At 42.2% G+C, this 13,217-nt stretch overlaps 1 protein-coding gene across 3 annotated transcripts in view; it reads right to left on the reverse strand.

Annotated features, from left to right (window-relative positions):
- Positions 1-9,733, reverse strand: part of vash2 (vasohibin 2) — a 170,042-nt gene extending 160,309 nt beyond the window's left edge. For all 3 annotated transcript variants that reach the window (XR_006312519.1, XM_043695855.1, XM_043695853.1), the window contains exon 1: positions 9,256-9,733. Coding sequence is in view for 2 of the 3 variants with exons in the window: in XM_043695855.1 (XP_043551790.1) it covers positions 9,256-9,600 (345 nt within the window). In the remaining variant the exon portion in view is untranslated. The remainder of the gene's footprint in view (positions 1-9,255) is intronic.
- Positions 9,734-13,217: the final 3,484 nt, after the last annotated feature.

Below are 13,217 nucleotides of genomic sequence, written 5' to 3' on the forward strand. Positions count from 1 at the left end.
TAACTGCCTCTGTCGTAATTTGTCCCAATTCTTATTCAGCTATCAAACCTGGTTCTCGCTGACATACATTGTGGGTCAAGCAACGTCTCAATTTTAACAGTCTCATCTTCATTTTCAACTCTTTTCATAGCCTTTTTCTTTCCCATCTCTGGAATCACATCCACAATGCCACAAAATGTCTATACTCATTCAAGTTTCGCCAGTTCAAAAATCTCAATTCTACATAGATCACAGAATGTTACAGCGCAGCACAGGCCCTTTGGACCTAGATGTTGCGCCGACCTACAACGTCCATCTAATCTACAACGTTCCATTACTATCCATATGTATGTCCAATGCCCATTTAAATGCCTTTAAAGCGAGTCTACTAATGTTGCAGGCAAGCTTTTCCAACCCCCTACTACTCTCTGAGTAAAGTAATTATCTCTGATATCTGTGCTAAATCTATCACCCCTCAATTTAAAGCTATTTCCCCTCGTGTTAGCCATCACCATCAAAGGAAAAAGGTTTGTATTGTCCACCCTTTCTAACTCTCTGATTATCTTATATGTCTCAATTAAGTCACCACTCAACCTTCTTCTCTCCAATGAAAACAGCTTCAGTTCCCTCAGCCTTTCCTCGTAAGACCTTCCCTTCCATACCAGGCAACATCCTACTAAATCTCCTCCGAACCTTTTCCAAAGCTTCCACATCCTTCCTATAATGCGGTGACCAGAGCTGCACGCAATATGCCAGGTGTGGCCTTACAAGTGTATTGTACAGCTGAAGCATGACCTCGTGGCTCTGAAACTCAATCCCCTTACCAATAAAGGCTAACATATGCCTTCTTAACAATCCTATCAACCTGGGTGACAACTTTCAAGGATCCATGTACCTGGACACCGAGATCTCTCTGTTCATCTACACTGCCACGAATTTTACTCTGCCTTCCTGTTACTTCTTCCAAAGTGAACTACCTCACACTTTTCCATATTAAACTCCATTTGCCATTTCTCAGCACAGCTCTGCAACTTATCTCTGTCCCTCTGTAACTCACATTTTTTGGCACTATCCACAACTCTGCCTACCTTAGTGTCATCCGCAAATTTACTAACCCATCCTTCTACGCCCACCTCCAGATCATTTATCAAAATGACAAACAGTAGTAGCCCCAAAACAGATCCTTGCGGCACAATACTGGTAACTGAGCTCTAAGATGAACATTTCCCATCAATCACCACCCGCTGTCTTCTTTCAGCTAGCCAATTTCTGATCCAAACCGCTAAATCACCCTCAATCCCAAAATTCCTTATTTTGTGCAATAGCCTACCATGTGGAACCTATCAAACGCCTTACTGAAATCCATATACACAACATCAATCATTTTACCTTCATCCACCTGTTTGGTCAACTTCTTGAAGAACTCAATGAGGTTAGTGAGGCATGACCTAGCCTTCACAAAACAGTGTTGACTATCCCTAATTAAATTATTCCTTTCCAGATGATTATATATCCTCTCTGTTACAACCTTTTCCAAAACCTTACCCTCAACCGAAGTAAGGCTCACTGGCCTATAATTACCAGGATTGTCCCAACTCCCCTTTCTAAACAAGGGAACAACATTTGCTATCCTCCAGTCTTCTGGCACTAGTCCTGTCAATAATGATGACATAAAGATCAAAGCCAAAGTCTCTGCCATCTCCTCCCTGGCTTCCCAGAGAATCCAAGGCATAAATCCCATCCGGCCAGGGTCTTATCTATTTTCAGATCTTCCAAAATTGCTAAAATCTCCTTATTGGAGAAAGTGAGGACTGCAGATGCTGGAGATCAGAGCTGAAAATGTGTTGCTGGAAAAGCGCAGCAGGTCAGGCAGCATCCAAGGAGCAGGAGAATTGACATTTCGGGCATGAGCCCTTCTTCAGGAATGAGCCCTCCTGCTCCTTGGATGCTGCCTGACCTGCTGCGCTTTTCCAGCAACACATTTTCAAAATCTCCTTATTGTCAACCTCAATCCCATCTAATCTAGGAGCCTATATCTCCGTCTTCTCACTAACACTGCTCTTTTCCAATGTGAATACTGATGAAAAGTATTCATTAAATGCTTCCCCTATGTCTTCAGATTCCACACACAACTTTCCACTACCATCTTTGATTGGCCCTAATCTAACTCTAATCATATTTTTATTCCTGGTATACCTATAGAAGGCTTTAGGGTTTTCCTTGATCCTATCCGCCAACAATTTCTCATGTACCCTCCTGGCTCTTCTTAGCCCATGCTTTAGATTTTTCTTCTGGCTAACTTATAAACCTCAAGTCCCCTAACTGAGCCATCACGCCTCATCCTCACATAAGCCTTCATCTTCTTCTTGACAAGAGCTTCAACTTCTTTAGTAAACCATGGTTCCCTCTCTTGACAAGTACCTCCCTGCCTGACAGGAATATACGTATCAAGGACTCACAGTGGCTGTTCCTTGAATATGCGCCACATTTCAAGAGTGTCCATCCCCTGCAGCTTCCTTCCCCATCCTATGCATCCTAAACCTTGCCTAATCACATCACAATTGCCTTTCCCTGCAGTGTATACCTATCCCTGCCTATTGCTATTGTAAACATAACCGAATTATGGTCACTATTGCCAAAGTGGTTACCGACCTCCAATTCTAACATGTGGCGGGGTTCATTCCTCAGTACCAAATCCATTATGGCATCGCCCCTTGTTAGCCTGTCTACATACTGTGTCAGAAAACCCTCCTGCACACGTTGAACAAAACCTGATCCATTTAAATTACTTGAACTATAGTATTCCCAGTCAATATTGGAGAAGTTAAAGTCCCCCATAACAACTACCCTGTTACTATCGCTCCTATTGAGAATCATCTTTGCTATCCTTTCCACTACATCCCTGGAACAAATTGGAGGCCTACAGAAAACTCCCAACAGGGTGGCTTCTCCTTTCCTGTTTCTAACCTCAGCCCAAACTATCTCAGTGGATGACTCCTCAAACGTTATCTCAGCTGCTGTAACACTACCCTGTGACACTAATAATGCCACAAGCCCCCACTTTTACCATCTTCTCTGTTCTTGCTGAAACATCTAAATCCCAGAATCTGTAACAACCATTCCTGTCCATCCTCTAGCCATGTCTCTGAAACGGCCACAACATCAAAATCCCAGGTACCAACCCATGCTGCAAGTTCACCCATCTTATTCCGGATGCTCCTGGCATTGAAATACACACATTTCAAACCAACATCCTGATTGTCAGTGCCCTCCCGCGACCTTGTAAACCTATCCCTGACCTCACTACCCTCAATCTCCTGTACACTGGAACTACAATTCAGGTTCCATTCCCCCTGCTGCATTAGCTTAAACCCTCCTGAATTGTATTAGCAAACTTCCCCCCCAAGAATATTGGTACCCCTCTGGTTCAAGTGAAGATGATCCTTTTTTTTTATTAGATTCCTTACAGTGCGGAAACAGACCCTTCGGCCCAACCAGTCCACACCGACCCTCAGAAGAGTAACCCACCCAGACCCATTTCCCTCTGACTAATGCACCTGGCACTATGGGCAATTTGGAATGGCCAATTCACCTGATCTGCACATCTTTGGACTGTGGGAGGAAACCAGAGCACCCGGAGGAAACCCACACAGACACGGGGAGAATGTGCAAACTCCACACAGACAGTCACCCAAGGCTGGAATCAAACCTGGGACCCTGCTGCTGTGAGGCAGTAGTGCTAACCACTGAGCCACCATGCCACCCCGTGTTTGTAAAGGTCCTACCTTCCCCAGAAAGAGCTCCAATTACCAAGAATTCAAAACCCTCCCTCCTGCACCATTCCTGCAGCCACGTGTTCAGCTCCACTCTCTCCCTGTTCCTCGCTTCACTAGCACATGGCACGGGCAAGAAACCAGAGATAACAACTCTGTTTGTTCTAACTAAAAGCTTCCACCCTAGCTCCCCGAATATCTGCTTTAAATCCCCATGTCTCCTATCCATGTCATTGGTGCCTATGTGGACCATGACTTGGGGCTGCTCCCCCTCCACCTCAGTGATCCCCAAAACACAATCTGAGACATCACAAACCATGGCACCTGGGAGGCAACACACCAATCGTGAGTCTCTCTCGTTCTCACAAAACCTCCTATCTGTCCCCTAACTATGGAGTCTCCAATGACTGAAGCTTTGCTCCTCTTCTCCCTTCCCCTCTGAGCAACAAGGACAGACTCTGTGCCAGCGACCTGCGTCCCAGTGCTTACCCCTGGTAAGTCATCCTCCCCAACAGTATCCAAAATGGTATACTTGAGGGGAACCACCACAAGGAGATTAAAGTCAAAATTAGACTGGTGCCGGAAAAGCACAGCACGTCAGGCAGAGACCGAGGAGCAGGAAAATTGACATTTCGAGCAGGAGCCCTTAATTCCTGATGAAGGGATCCTGCCTGAAACATCGATTTTCCTGTTCCTCGGATGCTGACTGACCTGCTCTGCTTTTCCAGCACCACTCTAATCTTGGTTCCCTTTCCAACCCTGACGGTAATCCATCTACCTTCTTCACATGGCTGTGGAGTAACTACCTCCCTGTGACTCCTCTCAATACCGCCCTCTGCCTCCTGAATGATCCGAAGTTCATCCAACTCCAGCTCCAGTTCCCTAAAATGGTTCTCAAGGAGCTGGAGTTGGGCGCACTTCCCACAAATGAAGTCAACAAGGACAATAGAGATGACCCTTACCTCCCACATATTGCAGGAGGAACATTCAACTGACCTAACCTCCAGTCCCGCTATTCTAATTTCCCAAATAGACTCTCTGAAAAAAAAACAAACGAAACATGAAAAAACTTGTCACCTTACCGACACACAGAACTTTTCTTTTGTTTAGAGGAGGAGGATGGGTGGGAGATATTACCCGAGTAGTGTTTCAGGTAAAGCAACCACCAAAATATATGACCTCGTGACCTCTCCGACTACATCCAGGAACTGAAGAAAAAACAGAACTAAAAGAAATTTAAACCATATACTCACGTATCCCAACAGGCTCCGCTGCTCCCTGGAGACCTCGTGACCTCTCCAACTGCGACCAGGAACTCTGATCACTTCATAAGAAACTATGCCTTCAACTACCTTGGCTCTAAATACTGGAATTTCCTTGCTATACCTCTCTGCCTCTACCTCACTTTCTTTCTTTGACTCTACCTCTTTAACCATGGTTTTGGTTATCTGGCCAAATATCTCTTAAAGGGCTCTGTCATTTTTAGCTCTCTAATGCATCTCTGAAGCATTCTGGGTTTTCAGCATGGGTGCTACAGTTCCAAATTCCACCCCAAAATGATTTTCGCATCTGACAAATGCAAAAAGTATGTTGGGAACAGAAACAGCCTCTCTCCATGGCATTTCTGGAATGACAAAGCCTTTCAACTCCAAACCTCAAGGTCCTTGTGAAGTTTCTGCTGAGATATGAATACCTTCACACTTTGCTGCCATCCTTTGCCTGCTTCATGATGATGTCAGCTGTGATTGTTAGCAACCAATCTATTACATCAATAATCAATCTATTATTGATGTTAGGACTGAAGACAAAGTTGGATCAATTCTTCAAATCTTCTTTTCAGTCTTCCTAGCTGCTGTGCTCCATCTAACCAGGGACAAGTTCCCTACTGGGGATGATAAACTATTTAATCTTAGATCAATCCAATCAAAACCTAAGATCACCTTCAAACTTTGAGTTCTAAAGTGTTCATGATGCTGCAGTAAGAGCTATGTCAGAAAGGGATGTTCAGGGAATCATTGACTTATTTACTGAAGTGTATATGAAGATGGAACTCACGTTTTACTACATTTGGAAGTTATTTTCATAGAAGAAGTATGTTTGTGCCGCCTTTGGTCACCTGAGGAATATCCTACCAAGACCACCACAAACCTCAGGGACTCCTCAATTCAACCCACAGTGCATTGCTCACATTCCAATAATCTCAAATCAATCAGAATTCATACCTAACATTCAAGTACTTCACCTCACACTTACACACACAGCAGTGCTGCAAGCCTCATCCTTCAGTTGTACAAACTGTTAGATTTTCAACCATATCAGCCATATCACGCAAAGATGCACAGGAATGGATACAAGGTCACATGCAAAGTTGCATAATTCCTGGAAGGTTGTCAGGTGGGAGGAGATAGAAATGGCCAAAATGGTGCAAGGATTTGACTTTGAGGGTAAGAATTTTGAAATGGAGCTATTTGTGCTCTCGGACTGAATGCAGATCAAGCACCGGAGCAACTTCGGTTATGAAGGAGCTGAGTTTTGGAGGTGAAAAATAGGAAGTCAGTCAAAGATACAGAGGACATGTGGTGGTAAATATAAAAATATATATAAGTTAACGATATTATGGAGGCGAAAATAGGGTGTGTGGTAATGGGCAGAAATCCTGCTGGAAGCTCAGCTCATGTCAGGGAGGATGCCAGTGCAGTGAACACTCTGGTTCAGCCTGAGACAATAACCAAGGAGGGTGATTTAGTTATTAGGTAGGGAATACAATATGCAACAGAAGCCAAAGATAAGACTTTATACTTCGCATGGTTTAATTAGAGGTACTTTTGGTTCATGACTGAGTGCTGGATGTGCAATTTGGCAACTGTGAAAGGGTCAAGAAAGATAACAGCGTGATAGAAACAAAAACAGAAGTTGCTGGAGAAATTCAGCATGTCTGACAGCATCGGTGGAGAGAAAGCAGAGTTAGCGTTCTGAAGAAGGGTCACTGGATTAAAAATGTTACCTTTGCTTTCTCTCCACCGAAAGCAGGGGTAACATTTTTAATCCAGTGACCCTTCTTCAGAACACTAACAATGCTTTCTCTCCACAAAGATCTGCTGGGTTTATCCAGCATTTTCTATTCTTGTTTCAAATCTTCAGCATCCACAGTTCTTTGTTTGATTCTGGTGGTATAGCAGAGTTAGGTATTATCAGTATACATTGGCAATGAGTTTTCAGATGATTTTGTCCAGGAGCAGCAGGTAGATATGAAATAGGACAGACCAAATAGGATGAATTCAAAGGAGATTCAGCAGGTATAAAAAGGCTTTAACATAGTGAAAACATTTATGTGGGACATAGGATGCATGTGGATGACACAGAATTGTGGTATTGTGGACATTGAAGAAGGTTATTTAAGGGTACAATGGGTTCTTGATCAGTTGGGCTAGTGGGTTGACAAGTGGCAGATGGAGTTTAATGCAAGTAAATGTGAAATGTTGGTATGACAAACCAGGTCAGGACTTACACAGTTAATAGTAGGGCCTTGCAGAGTGTCATCAAACAGAGAACCTACATAGGCATCCTACATAGTTCCTTAAAAGTGGCATTACAGGTGCACAGGGTGTGAAGATGTCATTTAGGACAACTGCCTTCATTGGTCAGAGCATTGAATATAGGAGTTGAGACTTCATTTTGCAGCTGTACAAGACATTGATAAGGCCACTTTTGGAGTACTGCATACAGTATTGGAAAGGGTACAGAAAAGATTGACAAAAATGTTAGCAAAACTGGAGGATTTGAGTTAAGTAAGGCTGGATACGCTGGGACTTTTTTTCCCCTGAAGTGTAGGAGATTGAGGGGTGACCTTATAAAGGTTTATAAAATCATGGCAGGTATAGACATGTGAATAGCCAAGGTCTTTTCCTTTAGGTATTGGAGTCCAAAACTAGAGACCATAAGGTTTAAGGTGAGATGGGAAAGGTTTAAAGGGATCCAGTGTGGCAACTTTTTCACATGGGGTTATGCATATGGGGGATGAACTGCCAGAGGCAATGGTACAGGTGCTTACAATTACAACATTTAAAAGACATTTGGACAGGTATATGGATAGGAAAGGCTGAGAGGGATATCGGTCAAATGCAGGCAAAAGGAACTGGTTTAGCTTGGATGATCGCATGGATGAAACAGATTGAAGGGCCTGTTTCTGTGACTTCAATGGATCATTATCAGGTGAAATTTATAATGAACCATATTGAAATATTAGGACAAATAACCAAAACCTTGGCTGAAGAGACAGATTTAAGGACCAACTTAAATGTAGAAAAATGCTACAGGGAAGTTTAAGGAGGAAATTTCAGAGCTTAGGATATAGGCATAAACACCAACAATGGAGCAGGGAAAACGGGTTGTCCAAGAAGGCAGAATTGGAGGTGTAGAGACCTTGAAGAGTTGTAGGGCAGGATGAGGTCACAGAGGGCCAGATCCCAGAGATAAAAGTGTAGAAAGAGAAACCATTATAATGGATGATTCTCTAGCTATGACTGGTCTAAATTCAATATTTCTTGCATAATACTCCCTTCCATTTTCAATTGATCTTTTAAAATTTCTCATCAAATTAAATAAAAACAGAGCAAAGATTAAGTGTTCAGTTTCAAATATACATTCAACACTGACAACACTCAGCGTATTAACTTAAATGCAAAATTTTAAATGCAAAGCTTCACTTCAGTTCCTCACAGTAAACACTATATTTGAAAAAGGAAACATTTGATAACAGCTATTTCTGTGGCTCACAATTCAGACTGGACAAAATAGGCGAATTGATTAACTATGCATTAATAAGTTGTGACCAGTCGGCAGACCAGGGAAGCAAATTAAACTATATATGGTCATACACAACTAGATTAGTAACTCAAATTTATCCCTCAAGAATTATATGTTCACAACAAAAAAAAATCAATGTGAAGGACACAGATTGTGTTGCTAACGTATTGTTTTGCCAACACTGTCTGTCTATGGGTGAATGAACCCGTTGGTAAACCTTGTTTTGCCTATTTGAATGTAATACATGTATATGCTACCACTAAGGTAATTGTGTCGTGAACACATTTTATTACACTTTTAGAATAGCCATTTAAGACAAAGTTCATGGACAATATTTTAAACTGTCTCAAAATATCATACTTTGTTCTAACTTTATTGAAGTGACTTTAAAAAGCCACACAAAGGCTTATATTGGGCTATATAAAAACGAGAGCAAAACAAATGAGATATCAGGATCATTCATTCGGGTTTGCCGTTTCTCTAATCGACAAAACATTCAATGCCAAATTTATCAATTTTTAACCCAAGTGACGAATTTCTGGTCAGGAATTCTGTAATATATACTAAGTAAATTCGATTCTGACCACCAAAAAATTTATAGTGTCCAAATCGCGTGCGTATTCCCACACTGAAAAATATGCGAAACACTTATGATAAAAGCACTATATATATATAAGCTGTACAGGCAATCACTCACCCGGGGTATAAATGCAGCTTTTCGTATACTCTCCTCCATCTCCTTCCCTCCTGGGTGTATTGTAGCCACATGCGCCCACATTCTTTGCCAAGTACGCTCATCAATCGGGAAACCACTTTTATTCACATAGAAAAGCACTCCACCATCTTTCTCGTCTTCATCTCCGGAAGATTTGCTGGCATTGTTACCCGAGGCTGTTACCGGGTTTGCACCTGTAGTGTTAGCAGCCTTTGATCTGGTTTGCTTGCCTACTTTAACACCAACGCTCTTGCCACTGACGCCTGTCATGCTGTTGTATCCTGTCCTCGGATTCCCTTTCGCTGCCCTTTTAAATACTATGCTCATCTACGTCGGATTCATCGCAGTGATATTAGTCTAATTGATTGCTTCCAGATTCCCTGAAATTGCTGCCTCAGCAAGCCCCATGCTGTCGGTCCGACTCTCCCCTGCCTGATGATAGCAGCAGCTTCATTTCGTTACTCCGTTACCCAGCAGTCGGTAAGTTTCACTCGTCCGTATTGGCTGAGCCTGTGGGTAATGGGCGTGGCCACGGGTCATTTCTGCCATCTCATTGGCTGCTGCCATGGAATACAGCAACAGTAATAACATCTGCCACGATTCTATTGGCTAACATCGCATTGTAGGGCAGGGCTAAGCGCGAATAAATCAAAATATATTAAGCTCAGTCTCAAACCTCGATTGTGACCTCGCATTGTACAAGTGAACGGGAGCCAAGTCATCTATAACATATTGAGGGTCGCTCTGTGTTCTTTGCAGTGGGTCTGCGCTGCTGCCACCCGCTGGCTTCCTGTTTAATCGGAGAATCTAATTTTGTGCATATGGAAAATTGTATGTTCCCTTAGGTTTCAATATAATATGATACATAGCTCTTTATTAAAGAATCATCAAATCATTTAACTCATTTGCCAATTAGGAAATGTACTATCGCATCTTTGAGGACAAAATGGATGAATGGATAGGACAAAAATCACGTTAAGATGCAATGACATGCTAATTAAATAGTTTGAGGAAATGGCTTCATGGCCCCCTGCAAGTAAAGTTGTTTTTATCGTACAAATTCCACCTAGATATTAATCGATATACGATGGTTGGAGGGGGACAAGAACGTGGGACAGCAAATAAACAACACTGTAACATTTGTTTCGAGTAAACACTTAGTTTAGAAAAGATTGAGCTAATTTGCATTTTTCCCTCTTAGTAATTCTGTAATATTTAGAAATGTCATGATACAGCACATGAGAAAATCTGTCAGCCTGTACCTAACGTTTTGCAAGAACTATCCTATTACCCTACTCATGCCCGTGTCTTACCCTTCAAGTAATTATTGATTTTCGTTGTATGCATTAGTAAAGTTGGGGTCATGGCTAAAACATTTGCTGATGAAACGAAAAATGGCCCTGTGCTTTGGTGAGGAAGAATGCTTTAGACTGCAACAAGATACCATTGTACCTGCAAAGTTAACAGAAAAATGGCAACTAAAATTTAATCCAGACAAGAATGGGTTTATGCATTTGGGGATGGAAAACAAGGCAAAAGAATACATAATAAATAACCAGAAACACCACTGAAGACACACAATATCTTTGTCACCAAGATTGGAAATATTCAAGCAGTTAACTCTGTGACTGTCACTAAGCCAAACTGTCCCTGCTCATCCTTCTTGACCTATCTGCAACGATTGATTCAGTTGACCACACCATTCTCCTCCAATATCCCTCTACCCAGCTGAAAGTGACTACTTTCACACTCATATCTACCTAAATTATAGCCAAGGATCTATTTTTGACACATCCCCTCTCCATTCCTGCATGCTGCCTCTCAGAAGCAGCATCCAAAAGCACAGTGTTAGTTTTTACATGTACACTAATGACGATCAGGTCTACCTTACCGCCATCCCTTTGGACTACATTGTCACTAAATTATCAGCTTGCTAACCTGACATCAAGCTCTGGATGAGCAGAGATTTCTTTCAACTGAGAGGCCTGAAATCATTTCATACAGTCCACACTCCAGAATTAGTCTCCTAGTTACTGACTTTCTTGTTATTCCCCAGAAAAAGACCAAAATAAAGATACCCCACTCATGTAACACTGGGATAAGCTTCTGAGTTCATATTTGTCCCATTACAAAGACTGCCTATTTCCACCTTTATAACATTGCCCCCATTCACTCTTTTCTCAAATCATCTGCTACACAGAGATCTTCATTCATGCTCTAATTATTTCTGGACTTGACTATTCCAACACATCCTGGCTGGTTTTACAACCTACCTTCTGTAAACTTGAGGTCATCCGAAACTTTACTGCCAAGTCATAACTTGCATGAAGTCACGTTCAATCATCATCTTTATACTTACTGGCCTACAGTGGTTCCTGGGCATATAATGTCTTGAGTTTAAAATTCTCATCAACGCTTTCAAATCCTTCCATTGCCTAACCACTCCTCCCCATCCCTGTAAGTTGTTCCAGCTCCTAGCCTCCAAAATATCCATGCTCCTGTAGACCTGGTGTCCAGAGTCCGCTGATTTTAATCCCTCCAGCATTTTTGGTTTTGCTTTCTGTTGTCTAGGCTCTGAGCTCTGGAATACCAACTATTCCTCAGGAACCTTCATAAATCACTGGTTTTATTTCAAAAAGGGGAAGCCTTTTATACATCACTTGTTCTGCCTCAACTAAAATAATGTACCCAAATCTGAGCACATTTTAGTAACAATTTGAAGCCATTTAATGATTAAAAGAATGTTTTCAAAGATGAGGACTAGATTGAGTTGGGATATCTGGTTGGCATGGATGGGTTGGACCAAAGGGTCTGTTTCCATGCTGTACATCTTTATGACTCTATGTCTCCACGAGGAACTTCAATTAAGTAGCCAAATGGGATTGTACTACTTAGAGAAGATGACCTTTGATACAGGTGATCAAATTATGAGGCGTTTCCACTGTGCAGATAGGAAGAAATTATTCCCATTGGTAGAAGGTTTGAGAACCAGACAACACTGAGTTAAAACGATTGGCCAATGACTCACAGTTCAAATGAGGTTAAACCTTTCTTACACAGCAAGTTATTAGGATCTGGAATGTTCTGCCTGAGACTGGGAAGCACATTCTCATGTAATGAGATGGGCTTAATTAATGATCTCATAGTAAAGGATCCTCTCGAGAAGAGTGACCAAAGATTCATAGCTAGCATTTCAAATTCAGGAAGGGTATTTCTTGAACAGATATTTTGGGGATATTCAATTCATCCCAATTAAAATATCTTCCTGAGAGGAAGAAAGATTGTAAAGAGGTTAACCATCCATGGCTAAGCAAAGAAGTTAAATTAACATAAAGGCAAAAACTAAGGTAGACCATACTGTGATAATGCTGCACCTTTGACAAGGCCATGTTGTGCTTGGTTTTTTTCACGAGAGTTCGTAAAGGCAGAGGATCCGATATGTCTGGAAATATCTACTTGAGAAGGCTTTTAAGTCTTTCAGTTAAAACACTTTTACAATGAAAGGGGAGCAGCCAGAAGCTGTTGGACCCAAAGAAGCAGTTCCATGCTGATCCTTTCTCTCTCTCCCACTCTCTCTCTGCAATTTTCTCCTGTAATAACCCTGTGTTTGATTTTACCTTTTTTTCCAAGGGGGTGTTTATGGGAATGTTGCAAGTATTTGGAACATCATCATTATGGGCAGCACAGTGGCACAGTGGTTAGCACTGCTGCCTCACAGCGCCTGAGACCCAGGTTCAATTCCCGCCTCAGGCGACTGACTGTGTGGAGTTTGCACATTCTCCCCATGTCTGCGTGGGTTTCCTCTGGGTGTTCCGGTTTCCTCCCACAGTCCAAAAATGTGCAGGTTAGGTGTATTGGCCATGATAAATTGCCCGCAGTGTTAGGTGAAGGGGTAAATGTAGGGGAATGGGTCTGGGTGGTTGTGCTTCAGCGGCTTGGTGCGG

Source organism: Chiloscyllium plagiosum, chromosome 9 (assembly GCF_004010195.1).
Source record: "Chiloscyllium plagiosum isolate BGI_BamShark_2017 chromosome 9, ASM401019v2, whole genome shotgun sequence".
NCBI classification, from domain to species: Eukaryota; Metazoa; Chordata; class Chondrichthyes; order Orectolobiformes; family Hemiscylliidae; genus Chiloscyllium; species Chiloscyllium plagiosum.